Source organism: Crocodylus porosus, unplaced genomic scaffold (assembly GCF_001723895.1).
Source record: "Crocodylus porosus isolate Cpor-Errol unplaced genomic scaffold, CroPor_comp1, whole genome shotgun sequence".
In the NCBI taxonomy this organism is placed as follows: domain Eukaryota; kingdom Metazoa; phylum Chordata; order Crocodylia; family Crocodylidae; genus Crocodylus; species Crocodylus porosus.
Genome location: NW_017728927.1, coordinates 6226867 through 6248928, shown reverse-complemented (window position 1 = coordinate 6248928; position 22062 = coordinate 6226867). Strand labels below are relative to the sequence as shown.

Below are 22062 nucleotides of genomic sequence, written 5' to 3'. Positions count from 1 at the left end.
TCGGCGTGCCGTCTGTGGATCAGGTATTGCAGGCCTTCCTGGTCCTGGCCAAGCTGGTGCAAGTACAAGGCAAGGAGCCCAGCAGCAGGTTCGGGAGGATCTGGCCAACACGAGTACACGTGCTTTGGCAGCTAGTGTCTGATGAGACGTGTTTGTTGCAATAAGCCAGTGTTGAGTCATCTGTTGCTGTGTTTTCCAGCGTGACATTACCAGGAACATGAAAGGATGGTTTTGGTACATAGGTGGATGACAATTAACTTATTCACATAGCACAGGGGTTGCGTCACAGCCATTTAACAAACTGAGTAGACTGACCTAGAACTGATGCATTCTAAATACCAGGTCACGCTGCATTAAGACCTGGCCTTTTCCATCAGTTCAGCTTATTTCCGCGCTGCTGATGAAATTGGTGCCTCTAAGACCATGAGATGGGAAAGATAAAGGGCAGATTGTAGGGTGGGATGAAGGGGGCATCTCCTCACCTGTTCAGGGGCATTTCTTTTCCAAAAGGATGAGAACACAGAGAAACCCAGACTGTCCGCAGGAAGATCTCCCACGTACATAACATTGCCAAGGCCTGACATTGTTACAGTAGGGAAACAGTCTCACTGCTTTTTCTCCTGCTCTCCTTTTCCAGTTGCCACCATGCCGACTTCCAACCAGGGCTGGCCCGAAGCTTTTGGGTTTAAGATAAGCGGCAATGGTCCTTGCTACATCCTTGCAGTGGAAGAAGGCAGCAGTGCTCATGCCGCTGGCCTCCAGCCAGGAGACCAGATTCTGGAGATAGAAGGGCAGCCAGTCTCATCCATGAGCTGCGAAGCTCTCATCAGCCTGGCGAGGCAGTGTGAGAACGTGCCTCCCAGCATTGGTGTGGTCTCGCGCATCCAGCAGATGGACCTCAAGCCTGGCCCGGATGGGAAGTTTGGCTTCAACCTGATGTGTCACAGTGGCAGCCCCCTGCAAGTGGAGAGTGTGGTCCCTGAGTCGCCTGCTTGTCAGCGTGGGATCAAGCCAGGGGACTATGTGCTGGAGATCAACGGGCTCCCGGTGAAGTTTTACGAAGTGGCTGCTGCCATGATCCAGTCCTGCCAGGGGAAGGCTCTGAGATTGGGGCTTCTGCGTCTCGGCCGGCTGCAGAGATGGGGCAGCAGCAGCATCCGGGAATTTGTCCAGAGCGCTGACGCCATCCATCAGGAGAGGAAGCAGAAGGCCCAGGAATTCAGCAGGAAGGTAGGGCTGAGGGGACAGGGCTGGGCACAGGGGCTGGCAGGGGACTGCTGTCTGGTGGCTGTTGGAAGGCTGGGGCAGAAATGAGCTCTGCCCAGGGAGAACAGCAGTGTCTTAGCAGATTGGGTAACACAGACCTGTGCCCCTCTCCCCTGCACCAGAGTCATTGATCCCAGAGCTCAGTGAACTCCGACACATCTGTTCTTATGCATTTGAGGTCCCTGGCGTCTACCTGAGAGCACAGGATGTGCTCACAAAAGGCAGAGACTAATAAGGATATCCTCAGCTGGTGGAATCATTGCGGCTCCCATGAGTCTTTTGATGTGGCTGTCATATAAAGCCACCAGTCATCCCAGGCACACTTTGGTATTGGGAACCAGATGTGTTTTGGACAAGTGTCTGTAGAGGAGGCCATTTCCTGGCCAGGGCAGGAGCCTGTACTGGCGCACACACACAGCAGAACATGCCTGGCCACTTGACCACTATCTGTTAATCTACCTGCTTTCCACAGTGTGGAGTTGTACTTCTTTTGCCATTTTTTTTGCAGAAGGCAGGGCCCACTCAGCCCTGCAATGCTGCAGGTTCTTTGGCCAGCCTCAGCTTTCCTGATGTGTATAATTTTTACAGAGCCAGGTAACACTTGGAGGATCGGCACCTACAGCTCCCCCTAACTTTCCCCTAAGCCCAGACTGAAACCAACCAGAGTCCAGGCAGAGGAAAGGCTCACAGAGGCAGCTTTCAGGGGTGCTTTTTTCAGTCTTATCGAAAAGCAGACAGAGGATGTTCTGGGGAAAGAAGCCTAGTTGGTCATGATGGCTTGTGGTTAAAACAAAGTTTGGGAGTTAGGAAACATATGCCAAATCCTGTGCTTGGTTGCATCTGTGTAAGCTCAGAGTGCCTGATAAAGTCAGTAGAATTACATTGCTTTACAGCTGTGTTAGTGAGGCTAGAATCGGGACTCCTGTGGGTTCTTCTCTCAGCCCCACTGCTGGGAAGCGAGGTCAGACAAGTCACTTTCTGCAGGGAGCATTAGCTTCATCATCTGTGAAAGGAGGTTAGGCATAATCATGCTATTTTAATGAGAAGGGTCACAGCATGTTTGCAGAAAGCGTTGAGATCCTCCAGGGACGGGCACTATGGATGGCCAAGCTCCATGAAAGGGTAGTAACTGTCAGGCAGTAATTGGGATGGCCAGTTCGCTGCTCCAAGTAGCTGTAGCTCACATTTCAGCCTGCCATCCTTGAAAAATGTTAGCAGCAAAGGAAAAAATAACTAAGTAATTACATCTTTATTGTGTTCCTGACAGTTACCCGGTGGATAATTTCCCAAACTTATCACCTCTTGCCAATTATAAATTTGATCACGGTTATTTTTTAATCTTCTTCATTTCCATTTAAAAAAAACTTTAAAAAAAAATGCTGTTATGAAAATAACCAGGGGTCTGGTTTTTTGATCCTATGCTGACAAAAAAGGAAGATGTTCGTAGAGTGATTCATAGGTATCAGAGGAATCTCCATTAGTCTGGCTTTACATTAAGGCTGTACAACATGCCGAACAATAACAGAAAGAGCTATCATTTGTGCATAATTCTGGAAAAATAACTAGTTTATGACAAAGACACAAGAAGAAGAACGTGCATTTATTTTAGGATTCTTGAAGTGGTTTTGTTAAAGGTTAGACACATCCCCACTGATTACTGGGGATTGTTGAAAGGCTGAGAAGTCACTTCGTTTTATATTAACCAGTGCATTCATATTGCACCACAGAAAATATTTCTTAAAGGATTTCTGCAGTCAGTGGGGACATTCACGAAACTGGAGCTGGATACGGCTCCATCACTGTGCTTCCTACCTCTTTACATGATGCTGATACCCTGTGCTGCTTGCCAACCTAGCATGCTCCTTCCCTACTAGACATCCCACCCCGCTAGCCTCCAGCCTCTTCTCGTGCCCCAGAGAAACTGAGTGTAAATGAGTTTGTAGATCATCGTGGGCTGCTGCCTTTCAGGAGCAGTTGCGTGGCCCAGCTGGCAAACAGCACTCTGGAGGGGAGGAGAATGGCTCAGATGTTTTAAGTTGCTTAATTTTCGACAAGCTGCAGAAAATAATAAAACCCAGTGGGGTGCTTCCCCTCTGCTGTACCTGCAAACTCGGCTGCACTTCAGCTGCTGGTGGCAGAGCTGGGAAGACAGCCCAAGGTGCCAGGAGGGAGCCTGGGGATGCTGCTTATTAGCATGTCATTACCCAGGATGCACCACCAGCTCACAGCTGTTTCACTGTGCCACTGCAGTTTCGGCTCTGGCCGTGTGTTAGGAGGCGTAAGGAGGCGTGTGGTTTGCACTGGGCCCTGTAAGCCTGAGATGTGAGGTTTTTCTCTCCTGGATTCTCAGTGTTGAAGGCCTCACTGAGGGATGGGCAAGCAGCAGACTTGGCAGCATCTTCACTCCTGACCTGTGATGTTTATGAGCCTGTACCCAAACCCTCAGCTGGCCCTGCTTCTGGATCTGTTCCTTAGCTAGTCCTAGGTTGCTACTCTTCTCTGGCCTGCTCCAGGGTGGGTGGGGAGGATGAGTTGGGGTGGGACTCTGGCCTGTTTCAGGAGGCACTGCATTCCTGCGCACTGCAGGTAGTCCCTGCCGGGCTGTGCAACTGTGCCCTGTGTACCGGGTCTGGGAGGTAGCTCGTGGGGGGGTGCCCACATCACAGTTTGTAATACTTGGCCCCCTCCTTGACAGGTCTCTGCAGAGAGGCCAAGGCCTGAATGGACAACGGAGCATGGACGTGCCTTGCCTCTTCTGGCCAGGGTTATACACTACAGCAAGGCAGGTCCATGCTGCCACAAGCCACCCTGTACCTATTCTCTGCATAAGCTGGGACTTCAGGCTCCAGAGCTGTCAAATCAGCTACCCTGAGGTGCCAGTCTCTTTCCCAGCCACATTTGGGCAGGGAGGGAGGCAGAGGACTCTCCAGCTAGCTAGATCTCTGGGGTTAGGGCTGCAGCAGCCTGGGGGCACCCAGGACTTTCTCCTTTCAGGTCCAAGTCCTATCTGGCTCTGGCAAAGCTTTAACTGGAGAGCCCCAGGATTGGGCTCACTGCAGATGCCCAGCTCTTTGTCAGCACTTCACTGGGACAGGAGTGAGATGCAGACGTATGCTGGAGAGCAGCTGCCTTGACTGCTCCAGATTTAATAACCTTGAAATGTCTGCTGCTTCCTGGGAATTTCAGAAGTGGTCACATGATGGCTTTTTCAAATTGCCAACTACCTGGTGGCTTGTGATGTAGGTTACCAGGGCCTGTAATCACTGACTTTGGAGAGCTTCAAAGTGGAACGCGCGCCAGGAGGCAGCGACTTCCTCTTTCTTGTAAAGCCCTCTCTCCCCCTGCACCTTGCACTTTACTTCCTGCTGGGCATAGGTGCTTTGTGGTTTGGGGAGCACAGGGAAGGCAGATGCCCCTGTTACTCCGTGGGCAGGGGAGGGTGAGTGAGCTCTCTGCCTGTGGGTGCTAACTTCTGTTTGGAACCAGACACCGCAAGACTGGGGACATTGCTTGGATTTGCAGGACCCTGCACCCATAGAAAGGCAAACACAACCTGGGTGCGGGGGACACCACTCCTGCATTCTTGCATCTGAAGGATATTTGCCCACATGCGGAATCCCTTGAATCATCTTTGTCAGAGGAGCAAGGTCCCCATACACCAGCTTGCCCAGCTGCTTCTTTCTTTCTAACGTAACTGGAGCTGTAGAGTTACCAGACTGAGACCTTGTCCCCAGCTCTTCCTCCTAGGCCCGATTCATGCCTCCTGGGCATTTTCGTTGTAGAGCGTGGGGTTTCTCAAATCTGTGCCAAGATCATGACCTCCTCCTCAGGCTCCACAGCAGGCTGGAATGGATGGTAAGAAGGCAGGGCAGTGAGCTGAATACCAGCATAAAAGCTATTAATTGTGGTGGGAAGAGAGGGCTCTAGAAACCAGTCACAAAAGCCTCATGTCCCACCTGTGATGTCCCAGTGCCTGGGAACCACTGATTCACTGCAGCCCTTTTCCATGTACTCCACTACTGCACAGGCTTCAGCTTCCTATTTCTCTGCAGCATTGCAAGAGTTCACAGCAAGGACATGTCACAGTCTGGCCAAGGGGTGATTTAAGGTCTGTTTTCAGTGCAAGCTGTTCCCCCTGCGACATGGCATCAGGACTGTTCAGCTGTGTCCTCAGACTGCACCACAAGGAAGTTCTCTTTTAGCTCGTGCGTGGGAAACCTGTGCATTTGGAGCAGTAGGATTTCTATTCTTGCGGTTGCTGTAGAGTTCTCCAAGACGATAGCATGCCACACAGTGACAGCTGTGGAGTCTTAGGGAGTTGTGGATTTTTGCCACAATCATTTGCAATTTGTAGCGGGGGGATGAGTAGATTGTTTCCCCTTCTCTGACTGGTCCGTGTATTATAAATAGATGAACGTGCTGCTGCTGATTTTATTTCTGCTGAGCTTTCTGGCAGTGTCTCCCTCCATTCATATGTTTCTTGTTCCCTCCCCCACACAGGTGGATGAAATCCTGGGTGGCCAGCCAGAGGTGAAGGAGAAGGTATTCATGATCTTGAAGCAGTACGCAGCTGAGCGGAAGGTGGAGTACTTGGCTTATGCCCTCTCCATGATTCTCACCAGTGAGTCCCACCAGCTCCTCATTGACAACATCAGGTATGGAACTCTCAGTAATGACTGCATGATCCGCTGGTGATTAAAACATGGGGTGACTACACGTGCGTGATGGCTCAAGGGCTGTAATTAGAGAGCATTCCAGTAGCTCCTTCTGCCAGCCTTTTGCCTTCCTCATTTGGAAAGTGTCAGGTTTGCAGGCAAGCTCCTAATTGAGACCATCCCATCTTCACTCCTGCCAAGGGCAGCAAACTTTCACCTGAGCTGAGATAGGATCAGGCGAAGTCAGTGTGCAGCTGAGATTTACTCAGCATTGCACAAGGACAGATTATTCACAGGACTGAGCTGCTTTCTGGAGGGGAACCACTGGGTGCAGAGGCTGATCTGGCCACCAGTGACTAGCGTTCCAGTCCTCTGCTAGATGGGGCATTTTAACCCCTGTACAATGCAGGAACATGTTGCCTGCTGTGGGAGGCAGTGCTGAGAATTGCTTTTGAACAGAGGACTGGAAGGGTCATCCTGCCCCCAGTGATTCCAGGCAATTGTGTCATATTTGTCCAGAATGGTTCACGAGAACATCCCCTTTGTCCCTTCACATATGTCACAGCCCAAAGCACCCCAGGATGAACTTAGGGTCTTTAATACAACCCCTTACCACCCAAAACCCTACAGTGTGCCACAGGAAAGCAGCAGGAGAGACCAGGGCACCATTAATACCTTGAGAGAGGGCTTGTGAGTGACAGGAGAAGGATTTGGATTCTTCCCCCTGTAAGGTTCATGAGGCCCCAGCTTAGCTGTTTTACTGACATCCAAAGCAATCACTATAGAGACCACAAGGTTCAGTAGTGGGTAGATACAAGTGCACAGTGAGAGGTTGGTGCACTGCCTGAGTCCAGTTCCCTTGGGAGATTCTTCCCTGACCTGTGCATCTCTCCAGCAAGGAAGTTGTTTTAGATCTCCCTTTGCTTAACCTCATGTCTCAGCCATTATTGGAGGCCTCACTCCCTGTGCTACCCAAAATGGTGCAGGTCTCATCTCAGTACCTGCACCCTTTAAAATCTTCTGAGGGCAAGTTCTCTGCTCACTTATACCAGTGACACCTGGGCATAACTGCACAGAAGTCAGTAGGTTTCTCCTGACTTACACCAGAGTAAATAAAAGGAGAAGGAAGCTCACAAACTATTCTCATACCTCTGTCCGTCTTGGCTTGATTCTCCCTGCTTTGCCCCCTGTGCTGTCACTTGCATCTGTGCCCGGCTGGTGCAGAACGCTGCACCCTGCCAAAGGCAGTGGGGAGCTGGGCTCTGCATAATTAGTGCAGTTCCCATCCCCGCAGAAACCCCCTGCCAGCTTGTAATCACTGAGGCGCTCTGTTCCATGCAGCAAGTCCTAATTCTTGAACAAGAGCCTTTCTCCAATTGATCTGAGATAGGAAAGCATGGTTATCAGTAAACAGAGGGAGTGTCTTCAGTGAAGTATGGAGATACCAGAGCTCAGTTTGCTCTGCTTTCTGCTTCCCTGCCCATCCATGTGTGTATGTGGGAGGCAGGTTTGTTGAGTCTGGGTGACAAGGGGATGCGGTGTACATCGTTGTGCTTGTGTGTGTGCAGGGTGTTTGTGCCTGTGCACCAAGGGTGGTGTACGTTATGTGAGTGTACATGCAAGGCTGGTGGGTGTGCGTGGGTGTGTGCACACCTTGCGCAGGCTGCCTGTGCATGCCTGGGCTCTGTACCCAACTCGTTCCCCACCTGCTGGTTCTTTCACAGTCACAGTGATTGTTTTCTCTGAGGCAGTGCTTTTAGCACAGCTTGAAGCCTTCCAGAAAGGTTAGGCAGGAAAATGGCTGCCTTTGAAGCTCCTTTCCTCAGTGAGGGACAGAGAGCCTGGTCTGAGCTGCCATCCGTCGCCTGAGGAGGCTGCAATACAGCTGTTGGGGGCTGGCATGGGGAGACACCATTGCACAAGTGCCCAGTCTCTTCAGGTGTTCAGAGTGGGAGCCTGATTCTTGTTCACACTGACTCTTACTTTAAGGGTTTCACGCTGCTCTGACCATGACTGTAAATGCCCTGTGCACTTCCTTTGCAGCCACTTTACACTGCTTGTTTGTAAGGGGCACTGGGCCCAGGTAGGGGTTTATGCGCCACACACAGGGCTCTGAACGGCCAGGTCTGCCAGTATAATCCAGGCATGACTGGGACTAGGGAAGTGGCCCTGTGGCGATCAAAACCAGGGCAGGCCCCAGCCTGTGCAGCGGGGGCTGCGTGCTCTTTTTGCGGTCAAACAGTGTGGGTCTGTTTTGCAGCGGAGGCTGCCACTGCACAGGACACGTGCTGGGGATTATGGCCAGTGAGGGATGATGGTCATTAGGGAATCGGGTCTCCATCTGGCTCCCTTCCGGGCCGGGCTTTCCAATTCCTCCTTTAATCAGTGGAATTGTAAGATATTACCGTTACCATAACAACGGTGTGCTGCGCCCAGGGTCTCCGAAGCCGTAGCAGTGGGAGCCACAAAGTGGGGGGAGTGATGCATGCTGTCTCACCTGCCTTGCCCATCAGCATTACCCTATGTTGCCAGTGGATGTATGGTCACAGTACCATGTGCATTCACTACGCAGTCAGGAGTGCCGGGCGCCCTTTGAGATGTGACCAGGGGGCAGGCTCTTACGGCTGCGTTCAGCCTCCCTGGACCCTTCCATACTTGCTCCCTTTCATCAGCAGCTCTTGTGTGTCTGAACTCCTGCTTCTCATTGAGCTGGTAGCAGTCGGAATGGGTAGGCTGCAACTTGGAAGATGCTCTCCTTTTGCTTCAGAAACCGGGCACCCAAGGCAAAGCGCCTTTGTACCTCGGGGAGAAGGGTATAAAGCTCCTTTGCACCGAGAAGCAGGAGGTCACATGTCAATGATGCGTCCAGTCTCAGCCAGGGCCACTCCTACAGGCTGCAGGCGAGGCAACCGTAACTGCCATGTAAATATTCCTGGTGCTCACCATGGATTTTGTCACCTTTAGCTGAATGTTGTTCTCTGTCCAGCTAAGCCTCCTGCCATGTGGAGTCTGCCTGGGTGCTTAGCTGCTTATCCAGAAAGGTTTGGAAAGGAGTGGGGAGCAGGGACTAGTGCCCAGTATAGGATGGCAGGAGACTGGCAATCTGTTCCTGGCCTTTGTGAGACCTTGTAAAAGGTCACTCCGCTTTGTGCCATCTGTGAGACACCTCCCACCTCCTGGGATGCCCATGATATGTCATAGCAGAGCTGCTGGCAGGGCTGTTTAAGGACTCACGGTGCTCCAGTCAGGTCCCAGAGGACTGGAAAAGGGCCAGTGTAGTTCCTATTTTCAAGACTGGGAGAAGGGAGGAACCAGTTAGTTAGTTAGTTAGTTAGGCCAGTTAGTCTCACCTCCATCCTTGGGAAAACTCTGGGAACAAATCAGTAAGGATCACATTTCTGGGAGCCCAGCAGGGGAAATAATGCTGAAAGGAAATCAGCATGGATTCATTGCAGGTAGATCCTGCCTGACTAACCTGGTTTCTTTTTATGACCAGGTCACAAAATGCTTAGACACAGGAGTTGAGGTGGATGTCATCTACCTAGACTTTAAGAAGGCCTTCAATACGGTATCTCATTATGTTCTTGTAAATAAATTGATAGGCTGTGATGTAGATGATTACATGGTCAGGTGACAGCAAATTGGCTCAGGGGTCTCACCCAGAGAGTGGTAGTGGACGGGTCGATATCGACCTGGAAAGATGTGGGCAGTGGAGTCCTGCAAGGCTCGGTCCTTGGACCGGTGCTGTTCAGGGACTTCATCAGTGATTTGGACGAGGGCATGGAGAGCACCCTGGCCAAGTTCGCAGATGATACCAAATTATGGGGTGAGGTTAACACACCAGAGGGTAGGGAATGAATCCAGGCAGATCTGGACAGGTTGGGAAAATGGGCAGAACGAAATAGGATGCAGTTCAACAAAGACAAGTGCAAAGTGCTGCACCTGGGCAAAAAGACCCACCAACACACTTACAGGCTGGGGGATGACCTTCTCAGCAGCAGAAAGGGATCTTGGAGTCATAGATGAACATGAATTGTCAGTGTGATGAAATGATCAATAAGGCTAACTGCATTTTATCATGCATTAGCAGATGCATGTTGAACAGGTCCAGTGAGGTGATGCTTCCCCTCTATGCATCACTGGTCAGGCTGCAGTTGAAGTACTGCGTCCAGTTTTGGGCGCCACACTTCAAGAGGGATGTGGACAACATGGAGAGCGTTCAGAGGAGGCTGCTCGTACGGTCAGAGGCCTGCAGGCAAGGCCCTACGAGGAGGGACTGAGGGACCTAGATCTCTTCAGACCTCGCAAGAGAAAGCTGAGGGATGATCTTGTGGCTGCCTATAAATTCATCAGGGGAGGTCAGCAGGGAATAGGAGATGCTGTATTTACTAGGGCACCCCTGGAGTAACTAGGAACAATGGCCACAAACTGACGGAGAGCAGATTTAGGTTGGATATCAGGGAGAATTTCTTTACAGTAAGGGTCGCCAGAATCTGGAATGGGCTTCCAAGGGAGGTGGTACTCTCCCCTACCCTGGGGGTCTTCAAGAGGAGACTGGACAAGCACCTAGTTGGGGTCATCTGATCCCAGCGCTATTTCCTGCCCTGGGCAAGGGGTTGGACTCGATGACCTACTGAGGTCCCTTCCAACCCTAACATCTATGAATCTATGAAAGAGCCTTGACTGGAAGATAAGATAGAACATTACAAGATATGGACTTTCATTTTTATTTCAGTCCAGACCCTCGGGTACGGGACAGTGTACACACATAGGACATGACTGAACTGTCCAGTAAAGGAGCTTATGGGCTGAGGAATTTTCTTCACTTTGAGGGTGCATAGTGGGAGATGTCCAGCTATGGCTGTCCCTTTCTGGGTTCTTTCAGTGTGCAAGCCAGCTGGAGCCCTGAGTGGTATCCTGAGCTTTGCCACCGACTTGCTCTGTGACTTTGAAGACGTCGTTTCATCTTTCTGGCCACATCTTGCTCATTGGTAAACAGGGTACAATGATTCTTACCCATCTTTGTCAGGTGCTCTGAGATCCAGTTGTGAAAATTGCTCTCCAGCTGTTGAGAGTCACCATGACTAAAAGCACATAGAAACATGGATGCAAAATGTAAGTGACTGAAATCCTATGGGGCTGTCAGGACAGACAAGAGAATCTGTCTGCAAGCGATTCAGCCTGGATAAAACAGAGATTAAAGGATGACCTGCTCAGCCTTCACCTAAATTCACCCCAACCTGAAAATAACTGTAGAAGAGATCTTATTCTCTGATAAATTCTGTAAGGGGTTCAAGTCACTTCTATAGAGGTCTTTTGTCTTTATCCTTCTGAACCACTGTAGGATTTTCCATATGAGGGATTTAAATAAGCTTCTGAACGTCTGTGTGCTGATTCCATCTGGACCCCCAAGCCCTTTGAGTGGTGCCGGTCCTTGGTTTCCCTCCCTCTTCATCTTATTTCAGGATGCACAGCATGTCTTGGCAGGGGCTGAAGTCAAGGAGAGCCACTGTCCCTATGGACTCTCCTGATGATAATGCCTGCATTTGAGGCTCAGTCAGAACTGTCACTGCTCAGCATCTGATTCCCCAAAAGGGCAAAACCATCAAGGCAGCTTCAAATTATGTTTCTTGTGCCTTGGAAAATAACTGGTTAAAAAAAAGCCCTTAATCGTTCCCCATGCCTGGTGTGAAAGGATAGGACCGAGGCTGGGGCAAGGAGGCTCAGTGTGTCGGGAAGCTAATCTTGGCTTAATGTGAATGAAATACTTAGCTCAGGGCAGAGACTTACCATCTAATCTTAATGAAATGAATTGGAGAGAAAATGCTGCTTAAGAAGCCAAGTGCAAGGAAATCAAGTTTCTGCTTTCCCAGATGCCTGGCTGGAAGCATGAGCCATTTGATGTCTCTTCCTTTTGTAAAGTCTGAGCTGCCCCTGCTGATTTTTTTTTTCAGTGAATCAGTTGCCTCTGCCGGGCTGACTCTGTGGGCTGGATTCAGCGTCTGCTCTGGTTCCTGTGCACCACCCAGGTGACATGAAGGGCCTGGATTCTGGTGGTAGCTTGCTAGACAAGACTGTCTGTGGCAGAAGAGAACTCCTTGCTGGAGATGGGTCTGTTCCTAGACAAGCACGTGGAGCCCTTACTCAGCCTTGCCAGACTAGGCAAAGGCAATCCACCCAGCACAGCTGGCCTGTCACATCTGCAAGCATTCCTGGCCAAGCGTATGGAGCCGGTGAAAGGATTGTTACCTTTCTGTCAGGTCCCCAGCTGTTTGCAAATATGTTTAAGCAAGCCACTCTCCCTCTGCCTTGAAGGCCAACCTGAAGCAGAGGCTTGTCTTGCGAGGGGCCGCAGGCAAAAGGCCAACAGCTGAGGGGGCCACTGAGCCAGCAGGAGGTGGGTTTCCAGGTCAGGGTGGAGTGGAGCAGAGGGACCGGTGCTTTTCCTGTTACTCTACCTGTGCTGGAGATGAGCAGAGCAAAGGCCACTGTCCAGGCCATGAGCTGGAATGGCAGTGGGGGTCCTTGTATCCTCTCCACTGGAAAGCTTAGGTCTGTGGATCCACATCCTACTTCCTTGTCCAACCCTCAAGCTCCACTCTGCACCATGCAGGGGGCTCACTAGGTCTCTCTGCTCCCCCCACCCCGCCGTGAGATGGTGGCAGTTTCTCTGCTTGTATGGCCTCCCGGGCCCGTGCATTGTGTGTGTGGCAGGGTGGGTAGGGGCTCACCCCTCCACTCCTGTCCCTACTCCAGACTGTAGCATCCCCAGCACATTCTTGCCCTGGCTAAGCTGCACCTCTGAATGCGACGCAGCTCTCTGCGCACTGGCATGTACCGTATGTAAAGGAATGCAGCTTATAAATCCCCAGTTTAGCTGCTAACCCTTGCTGTAGCCTGATTGGATCTCTGCACTAGCTGTATTTATTTTTGGGACACTGCTGCTGCTGCTGGCTCTCCTTTGATTGCTCCACATGTCCCCTCCTTATTCCAACCCCACCCCAGTGATTGCACCGATTTTCTGCAAGGTGTTTGTTTACAGGATAGTTGAGGAGCCCCCGATCCAGTGCACAGTCACATCGACAGTCTGCGAAGCATCCTCTGCCCTCCGCTCTTCTCTCCATCCCAAGCTTGAGGGTTTTTTTTCTTAAGCTCAAATGGATTTCAACCCGTTTATCCAGAATTAAGCTCCTGCAGATTTTAATTTGCTGACTTTTCCTCCATCCATGTGGTTGTGGATAGCGGGGATAATGCACATGCTGTGCCAAGTCCTCCCAGTGCTCAGTCCCCCTGCCCATATGCTTGGTGTCTATAGTAAAAGTGCACAATTCTAGGTCTGTTCAAGGATGAGGAAATACAGCAGCGAGAGGGAAAGATGAGCTGCCTTGGGTAAGTGACAATCAAGACCTTTCCAGGGGACCAGGTAGGTGGAACTGGGATGATTTTTAACCATTTAATTCTGCAATCTAGTGACAGCACCAGATACTGTCAAATACCTGAGGCTGTGCAAGTTAATTAACTCTTAGCAGCATATGGGAGCGTGTCACCAGGGGCTCAGTGGTTCAGAGAGACTTATGGAGTAGAGGGAGAGAGGGGAAACTTTTTGCTTTGTATTCTTTAGTCACTTGGAAATGTCTGGCTTGTTCTTTTCACAGAGCGGTTCCAGTTGCTGTAAGCCAGAGAATGCTTCCCTGTTGAACATGCGTGCGTGTGCATGTGTGCGTTGGGGCTGGGGGGACTGTTGTGCATTCAAATTAGAAGGTGACCGTGCTGTGCTTTAGGTTATTTTGGGGCCCCCTGGGACCCTGGCAGCATGTGAGCCTCGGCTCCTCTCTCCTTTCTCAGTTGTTTCCAGGCCCTGGGGAGTTTCAGTCTCAGCAATGCCACTGCAGTGCCTCTTGGGCTGAAGGGTACCATTAGGAGGCTGTTTCAGAATGACTGAATTGTCTTTTTTCCAGCTGCTTTAAAAGAACACTTGCAATTAAAAAAAAGCCCAATGCGTTAGAAGCAGACTTCTTTGCCTGGGCTGCTAACAGCACTGTCATTCCTCATCAGTCTGGTTTCCCCCTTGCTGTTTCTGGTCTCTGTTCACATTCTGCCTCTCTCGGCTTGGACCGTGAACATCAGCCACATCTGTTTCAATTCTGGTCACTCTGAGATGCAGCAAACAACTCTTTTCACCCGGGTTGTTCAATGATGAATATGCGCAACTCCCATCAGCACAGCATAGGATGACACCTTCTTGTGGCTTTTAGTTTTGTAAGTGCTTCTTCTCACCGAAGTCTAACTGTCTGCCCTACTTAAGTCTATGCAGTCCCTTAAACATGAGACTTGAACGGCTGGATGTGCATGCGCGGTAGAGCACAGTGGGGTGCTGATCCTCTCTGGGGCTGTTCCCCCGGCCTCTGGGCAGATTTGTTCGTTAGGTGATAAATCTAGAGACATCGTGTAGATGATTCCATTTTATCCGTGCCTTCTTTGAGCCTTTGCCTTGGGTTTCTTCTGTGCTCAGTCACAGTGCATTGCTTGTACTTTCTGCTTTGTAAATGGTCTGTGCATCTTTTGAAACATCTTGCATTTGTTGAGGGAGAACACCACCATTTCACCAGATCTCGCACTCCCCGACTGTGCCCACTGGCAGCAGGGTGGGGTGTGTGTGCGCTGTTTTGATCACAGTCACTTTTGATCTCTGGAAGAAAAAAAAACCTCTGCCCATTGGGGGGTCTCCCATGACTGAAGAAATTCCTTGCAGTTCATTTTAATAATGGTTCAAACACAATCTATTTTTCTCAGCTTGTTTTTCATGGCAATGGAGTCGCCGAGAGTGTGCCAGTATTAGCATTTTCCAGCCATCTGTGAGTCTCCGGGTAAGAAATTTCTTCTCAGCCATCCGGATTTATATATTTTAATGCCTGAAATATTTTTCCCTCCCAAAATCTCTGTTCCTCTGAGATATGATGGATGCTTTCTCTCTCTGAATTGCTGCTTACAAGAGATAGAAACAATATCCCTGCAGGAGCCACTCGCTTCCTTGCTGCTGATTTTGTAGAGAATTTAGAACTACAAATTAAACAAAGCGTTCTCCTCTACCAGGCCATGCACATCCTCTCTGAAAGTCTGTGAACAGCCGGAGAGATAAAGAAGAAAAAACCTCTTTTTGTCTGTTTCCCTCCAAAAAAAAAGAAAAGAAAGGAATTGCTAATTGCATATCTGGACATGTGTTGCACTGCCCCAAAGCAGAAGTAGGGCACCAGGAAAAGCATCTGCAGTGGGACAGCAAGAGTGAATGTGTTAGAAGGTCCCCCCTGTGAGAAAGTTAAAACTGATCACGACGACTGTTGCCAGGTGTGAAATCTCCGGTCAAGATATTACTCTGTCTTGTCAGGCCAACCCAAGGGATAACAGAGTCCTGCAGCGTGGTCACATGTTATAATTGAGTTCGAACCGTTGCATTGGAAAGGAATTGCTGAATCCAAACCGCGTTCTGACTTTCTCTTAACAAAAGAGTCCGGAGAAGCTGAGCTCGCTGCGCCAGCTCCATACTGAGGAGCTATGAAAGACCAAGTATATCTTGAATAGAGCACTTTGAGCGTGCTCTGACGGCCCCAGTGCCAGAGCACAGCCATTCCTTGGAGCGGGACATGGGGTCACGTTTCTTTAGTTTCTTGGACTGGTTTTATTCCCATGAAACCGGATGTCTTCCTCCTCCCTTCCGATATAGGCCCCTCGCAAGCAGAAGTGAGAGGTCCCAGCAGCTTCCTGGTCCCAGCAGCATCACATCACGGTGACTCTCCACTCTTGCTTTTCACTGTGGGGCGGTGAGAAGAAAACTGGGCCCAGGCTTTTCACTTTTGGTGGGAGGGCCACAGGTACTCCCTCACGGCCCTGAGAAGGAGGCGGGTTCTGCAGAGATCCTTGGCCGCAATGCAAAGCTTGCCTGGTACAGAGCCATGTAAGGCTTGTGAAGCCAGTTCGATGTGACTGTCAAACAGCCCCCAGTGCTATGCTCATCTTGTCCAGTGGTTGCAGTTTGGTTCTGAACAGGTTTGCCTAAGAGCCCTGTTGGGTAATGAAGATGCTGGCTATGGCAGGGACACAAGGCTTGCATCTGGGAGCACACACAGCTATTACAGACAGCTTGGTGGGGCCCTGGGGATGACTTAACATCCCCCGGAGGCTCCCACCCCAGGTATCAAGAAAGCACAAAAGTGATATAAAGCCACTTTGTCCCCTGAGTCCTGTACTAAACAGACTTCAGCCAGACCACACGACCTGGCGGCACCCTGACTTTAGCTGTTCCTGGGGCCTGTGATTCACATATTCAAGGCACCTTGAGGGGCCTCCAGATTGCAGATACCAACTGAGTGGCTTCCCTTTCTTCCGCTCCGCTCCGGTTCATAGGGCCCCTTGTCCTGAGCGGTGCCCTCCTCTTGCTGACACTGTTGTGAATCCAGAACGATGTTGCTGTGCTCAGTGGGGCTGCTCTGCTCTCCAGTGAGCTTGAGAGTGGAACCAGGCCCCCTGCCTGGCTTTTCTGTTTGGTCAGATGTTTGGTAGAAAAACAGCAGGCTCCAGTCCTCAGATTCTCCTCTTCCTGGTGTCTTGTGCCATGATGTGCCTCTGAGCAGACTGCGTTCAGCACTCACACCAGCATTGGCTTTTCCCAGCTGCTCCACGCCAGTGTAAATGGCAACACAACATGCACATAAGGGGCTGCTAAGCCCCGGGGCTCTACAGCACCCGGTGCTCATGTGTGCTTGCACGTGGTCCGCTTCTGGCTGGACATGAAGACCCTGGCAGACAGGAATTAAAGGACGGCACATGAGCAGGAGTTATTGATGTCTGAGTCTTTGCAAAAGCGGCTCTCATCTGGTGCGAGTCTGCTGGCGAACGGCTGACCAGAGGCAAACCTGGCAAAGGGCTGCGGTGCAAGCTTTCATCCTTTTCCCTTCAAAGCACCTTCCACGCAAAGGCTTCTGCTGGCTCTGTCAGTATTAATGAGTTATGCTTCCCAGCTCTGCTGCAAGGGAGGAAAGTGTTATTTTACAGCTGCAAGAACTGGCAGGTTACCTCCCGCAGCCAAGGTCACAAAGCGATTCTATGACAGGACTACAGTGCCCCCCTTGCACTGAGGAACAGACTATGTGGGTTAGCTTTCCCTTGCTGTAAGGTAAAAGTGGGCCCATGGACGGCTGATGTGTGGCAGTGCCTTGTCCTGTGCCTTTGTCTATACCTTAGTCACAGGAACATTCCTCCGGAGCCACCAAAGACTGCTTTGGCCCTGGTGTAATGCAGAGCATATATGGGCAGAAACAGGCCCTAGGGACTGCTAGGCCACATGGTGATTGTCAGATCACTACATGGTCTGGATACGCCTTCGCACACCCCAATCTGCCCTGTCACACCAGATGTACCAGCTGGAGAAAATGAGCCCTGCGGGTCTCCCGTGGAAACTATTTCCAGGCTCTTTTGTGCTGCCTGAAGGTAAGATCCTGGCTCTGGATCCCTGCCCTTTCAGGATGGTTGGATCAGTGATGGCCCCTTTCTACACTTTTGGCCCCTGGACTGCACCAAGAAGTCCTCCAGGGTCCAAGGCCATCTTCCCTGCTAACCCTGCTTCTGGTCAAATGACCACGCAGGGGAAGATCAGTGGAAACACAAGCCCGGGGAGCCCTTGTGGGTGCTCAGTCAGTGTGTGGGGCATAGCGGGAAGCAGAGCAGAAGGAGCTGCAGATGGCAGTGAGAAAGGTGCTGGGCAAAGTGGTGTGTGGGAGCTGACAGCAGATGCTTGGTTTCACCAGCAAAGCGGCACTTGCCTGCAGGGACCAGTGTCAGCGAGGTGGCAAGGACATGCCGAACAGACAAGGGGAGCCAGTCAGCCTGTGCTCCTGGCTTCATGCTGTGCACATGAACTGGGCCAAAACGTCCCCCATGCAACACAACCCTCGCAGAGCCCTCCTTGGCTGGCTTCTGTCTCGCAAGCCATGTGGGTCAGCTGTTGGGGATGGTTCCTGGCAGCACTGGTTCCCTATGAAGCGCAGGTTTTCTACAGGCTGGGGTTGCCCCAGGCAGTTCACAGAATTCAAGCCCGCAGTCACCTGCTGTGGCCCAGACTCAGTGCAACAACCCATGGAGGTGCATGATCCCAGCCAGACTCTTCCCTCCTGATCCGGGTGTTTCCTGTGTGGTTCCAGATGCAGGTTGCTACAACATAAGGCCTCAGTGCAGGCAGGTGTGATGTGGGGAGGGTGATGGACACTGTCTGCAGAAGTAGCCTCTCACCCCTCTCCTGATCTCCTGATGGCTGCAGTGAGCTGGTCTGCAGCTGCTGCTAGCTCAGCTCAGCCCAGACTCTAGAGAGAGGCAGGAAATTAAGCAGAGGACTACAAAATGACTTGGAGAAGGTGGTTCTAGGGCTTTGGTGGCAGCCTGCAGTGGAGGAAGCAGTTTTGCTGTGGATTGCACTGTAGCCCCTGCTGAGAGGTTGAAGCAAAGTCATCGGTACAGACCCTGTGGTCTAGCCCATGGGGTGCATGTGTTCATAGAATATTCCTGGTAACCTGTGGGCAAGGGGAGATGGACCACAGCCTGTGTGTGCTGCTAGCAGGGAAGGGCAGCGGTCACTGGGCTCCGGGGCCAGCCTGCAGCATGGGACAAGCGAGCCCTTGTCCCTCGGAGCAAGACTGCAGCTTGTGAATGGTACTGACCGATCTTGGAATTCGTTGGCTCCTTTTGCGTTTCAGCGCCGTGTCCCTGCCTCTCAGCAGGACCATGGGAGTCACACTTCATAGTGGAAGGACAAAGCCACTTGATCCGAATGGATTCAATTACGTGAGCAGAAGGTTACATCAGCATCAGTAGCTGAGAGGCACATTCCCAGCCTGTGTCCCTCTCTGCTGATTCCTGCTAGAGTCTGGAGCTCATGCAAGTGACAAGTGAGAGCCCCCCAGGGACCCACCTCCCATCTATTAATAGGGAAGGTCACCTGCTAATGAACACAGCGTGTTCCTGTGGCTCCAGGGGAGCTCTGGCTGGCCTTCTGCTCTGAGAGACGATGCCTGAGCAGTGATGGATAGCTCTCTGAGCAGAAGGCGGCATAGTGCAAAGTTGTGCAAAAGGGATTAATGAGATGACTTCAGCCGTCTGGGGCAGGGATGTCACACCAGCCATACACCAGCCCCAGGATGAGGGAAGCCAGTCCTTCTGCTTCTGATGCTCAGAGCAAAATCCAGGGACTCAAAAGGGAATCATACACAGTCCTCCTCGATGTTGGGGGCAGGGACCACGACCACAGAACAAGTACTGGTCTTCGCTGCACTGGGACTTGTGTGGGCCTCTGCCCCTGTGCAGAAGGACTAGAGGGAGCAAGAGGAAACGGAGAGGGAAGAAGTCCCAGATGAATATTTCTTCCTAAAAAGTGTAACGGCACTGGACGTGCCTTCTCTCTTACTTAGACACTGACCACGATGCCTTCTTGACAGCCCTAGGCTAGTTATCTGAGTCAATAAGTACATACGAGATCAGTTTTACTGGCTCTGAAAAAAATTAACTTTTTCTCTCATCGCTTCTCCATGGTGCAGCAAACCTTGCTTTGGCCTTTCATAACATTTAACAAGGACTCGGGGCGGGGGGAGCGCTCTATGCTATCTTATGCCAGACAGTAGGAATCAGCTGGAGTAGAGGGGAGTGCTGGGCCCGTGTTTTTGTTTCCGACTGTCCACATGGCTGTAAAGCTATCAGGTACTGGGCAATGGGAAAACAGGGTTGTGCTGTATTGATGAACTACCTGGGACATAGTGCAGCACTGTGCATCTTACACACCTAACCTGGTGCTGCCAGACTTTGCCTCCCTGAATTCCTTCTGTAGTTGTAACTGCTAAAGTTATTCTCCTCCCCCCCCCCCCCCAAGGACTGATTTGGGGTTTCTGAAAGAAGAAGGCAGCCCCTTTCCATGCTGAGGGTGCCCAGCTGTCAGACTCGCTCTACTGGCTGAAAATTGCTTTGAGGGCCTTTCAAGATAAAAGGTGCAGGAAGGAGGATGGCTAACCCGCTGATCAGGAGTTCTCCACTTGCTGCTCTGGCTAACAGAGCTCATGCAGTTGCTCAGTATTATAAACAGGGATGTATTGCCCAGGAGTAGAGAGGGGGGTTCCCATTGTAGATGGCATTTGTGTCCAGTGTGAGCACCCATATGCCACAGACAACGTTGAAAACTGGGAAGGATCCAGAAAGGAGCTACAAGAATCATTTGAGGTCTTAAGAGATCTCAGCAAGGGACTAAAAACACTCACTCCAACCTTACCGAAGAGACAGATAAGCAGTGACTTGATCATAGTGTATGGGCATCTACGGGATGGGGAGTTTCCTGATCATGGACGGCTCTTCAGTTTAGCAGACAAAGGTAGGACAAAATGCAATGGCTAGAAGCAATGGCTAGAAACATTTGGACTGGTGATAAGGTGCAGTTTCTTAGGCACTGGAGGATCCTGCAATGCTGTCTTTGCCTGAAAGGAGCTACATGGTCCAGTTGCCTGTGAGAGCTGGGTGCGAAACTCTGTGACCGACTGATCCTTTCCATCCCTGTGCTTCTGAGTCAAGACTGGGCATCTCTCTCTGAAAACTCAGGACTGGCTCAGCCAGAAGGTATGGACTTGACACAGGCATTCCTGTATAATACTCTTGGGCTGGTGTTTCTAGGAAGTCAGACTAAATGATCTTAATGATCCCTTTAGATCTTATCAGTTAATATCTTGAGGGTACCGGATCCCATTTGCACTGAGCCTTCGCCTAAGTTCTGGCTGATTTCAAACAGCTTTGCACAAGTAAAGATCTGGAAAAGCCTGGTTAAGAATTCAGGATTCGACACACTGTCATCTGTTGTTCTCAGCCACTCATGGTTTACAGATAGCTATTGCATAATATGACCTAAGCCAGAACTCGCTTTCAGGTGGAAAAGTGCCTTCATTTCACTTTCATGAACATGATGGTCACATCTGCAAAACATCTGTGGCTAAAGGAACAATTATTGAGCCGTCTGTAGCAGGGGATAATAGTCTGGTGCACACAAAACTCCATTGTGTGAAAATTACAGTTCTGCACTTGCCACAAATGCTGAAGTTATAATTTCCATTTGCAACTCCTTCTTGTGCACAGCTTGCTCTGCAGATGCCCTGGTGTTCCTGCATGGTGGTGGCTGGTTTGATGTCAATGGCCTGATTCTAGGCGTGAATATTGCTGATTCTCCAGTCCTTTTTCTCCCCGGGGTGGGCAGTATCTTTCTGTGATTCTGGGTTAGTCCCTGGGCAAGCTAAGAGAGAACACCCCCAGCAGCTGTGAGGTTTGGGACATTACTCTATTGAACTGCTGGTCTATTAAAATGCTGGGCTAGAGGCCTGCTAGCTCTGGGACTTCAGCTCTCTTTAATAGTATGCGGTTGCAAATAAGAGCTCCCATAAACCCTTTTAAGCTCTCTACGGTACCTTGTGGTACAGCTTCTGCTTTGCAGGGGTGTGAAGCAATATCATATGCAGAATCTGCCTCTTTGGTACCATAGACAGACATGACCTCATGGTGATGCAAAGGCAAACCATGCTGCTGTTATATGACACCATTAGAAGTGTTCCTGGATGCTTCCACTGTTTGACACAGGATGCACACATCTTCCACTGACTCCATTCTGTGAAAACCTAGTGGGACCAGCCGAAGATCCACTTGGAGCTGAGCAAGAAGAACATGAAGTGGCTGCTGGCAAATTGCATTTGGCCCCAAGGGAAGGTTTAGGAAGAAGAGAATGTTTCAGAACTCGAGACCTGCAGAAGTTCTCCCGCAGATTAGTTTTCAGTCCTGAGTTTTATATTAAAGACATGAACTGTCACCTGCAGCACAGGCTGGGTCGAATTTGTAACAGTGGACTAGTGCAGGGGACCCGGGAGTGAGCCTGCTCATGGTCCACAAGGGAGTCTGATCAAGGGAAACCCCAGAACTGGTGAAAATAGGAAAAAAGTGCGTTAGATTTTAGCCAAAACTGTTCACACTCCTAACCTGAGCTCCTCTTGCATTGCTCCAGTAGCAAAGACCCTTGTACAAATAGGTGGTTTTGAACATGGCAGGGTACCTAAGGCCAAGGCATCTCTCCGGGCTG

General features: G+C 50.7%; 1 protein-coding gene across 1 annotated transcript in view; it reads left to right on the top strand.

The window, feature by feature from the left end:
- Positions 1–22062, top strand: part of GRID2IP (Grid2 interacting protein) — a 67259-nt gene that overhangs the window by 3362 nt on the left and 41835 nt on the right. Inside the window, 2 exon segments of the mRNA XM_019541848.1 lie at positions 638–1230; positions 5767–5921. Of these exon segments, the coding sequence (XP_019397393.1) occupies positions 638–1230; positions 5767–5921 (748 nt within the window).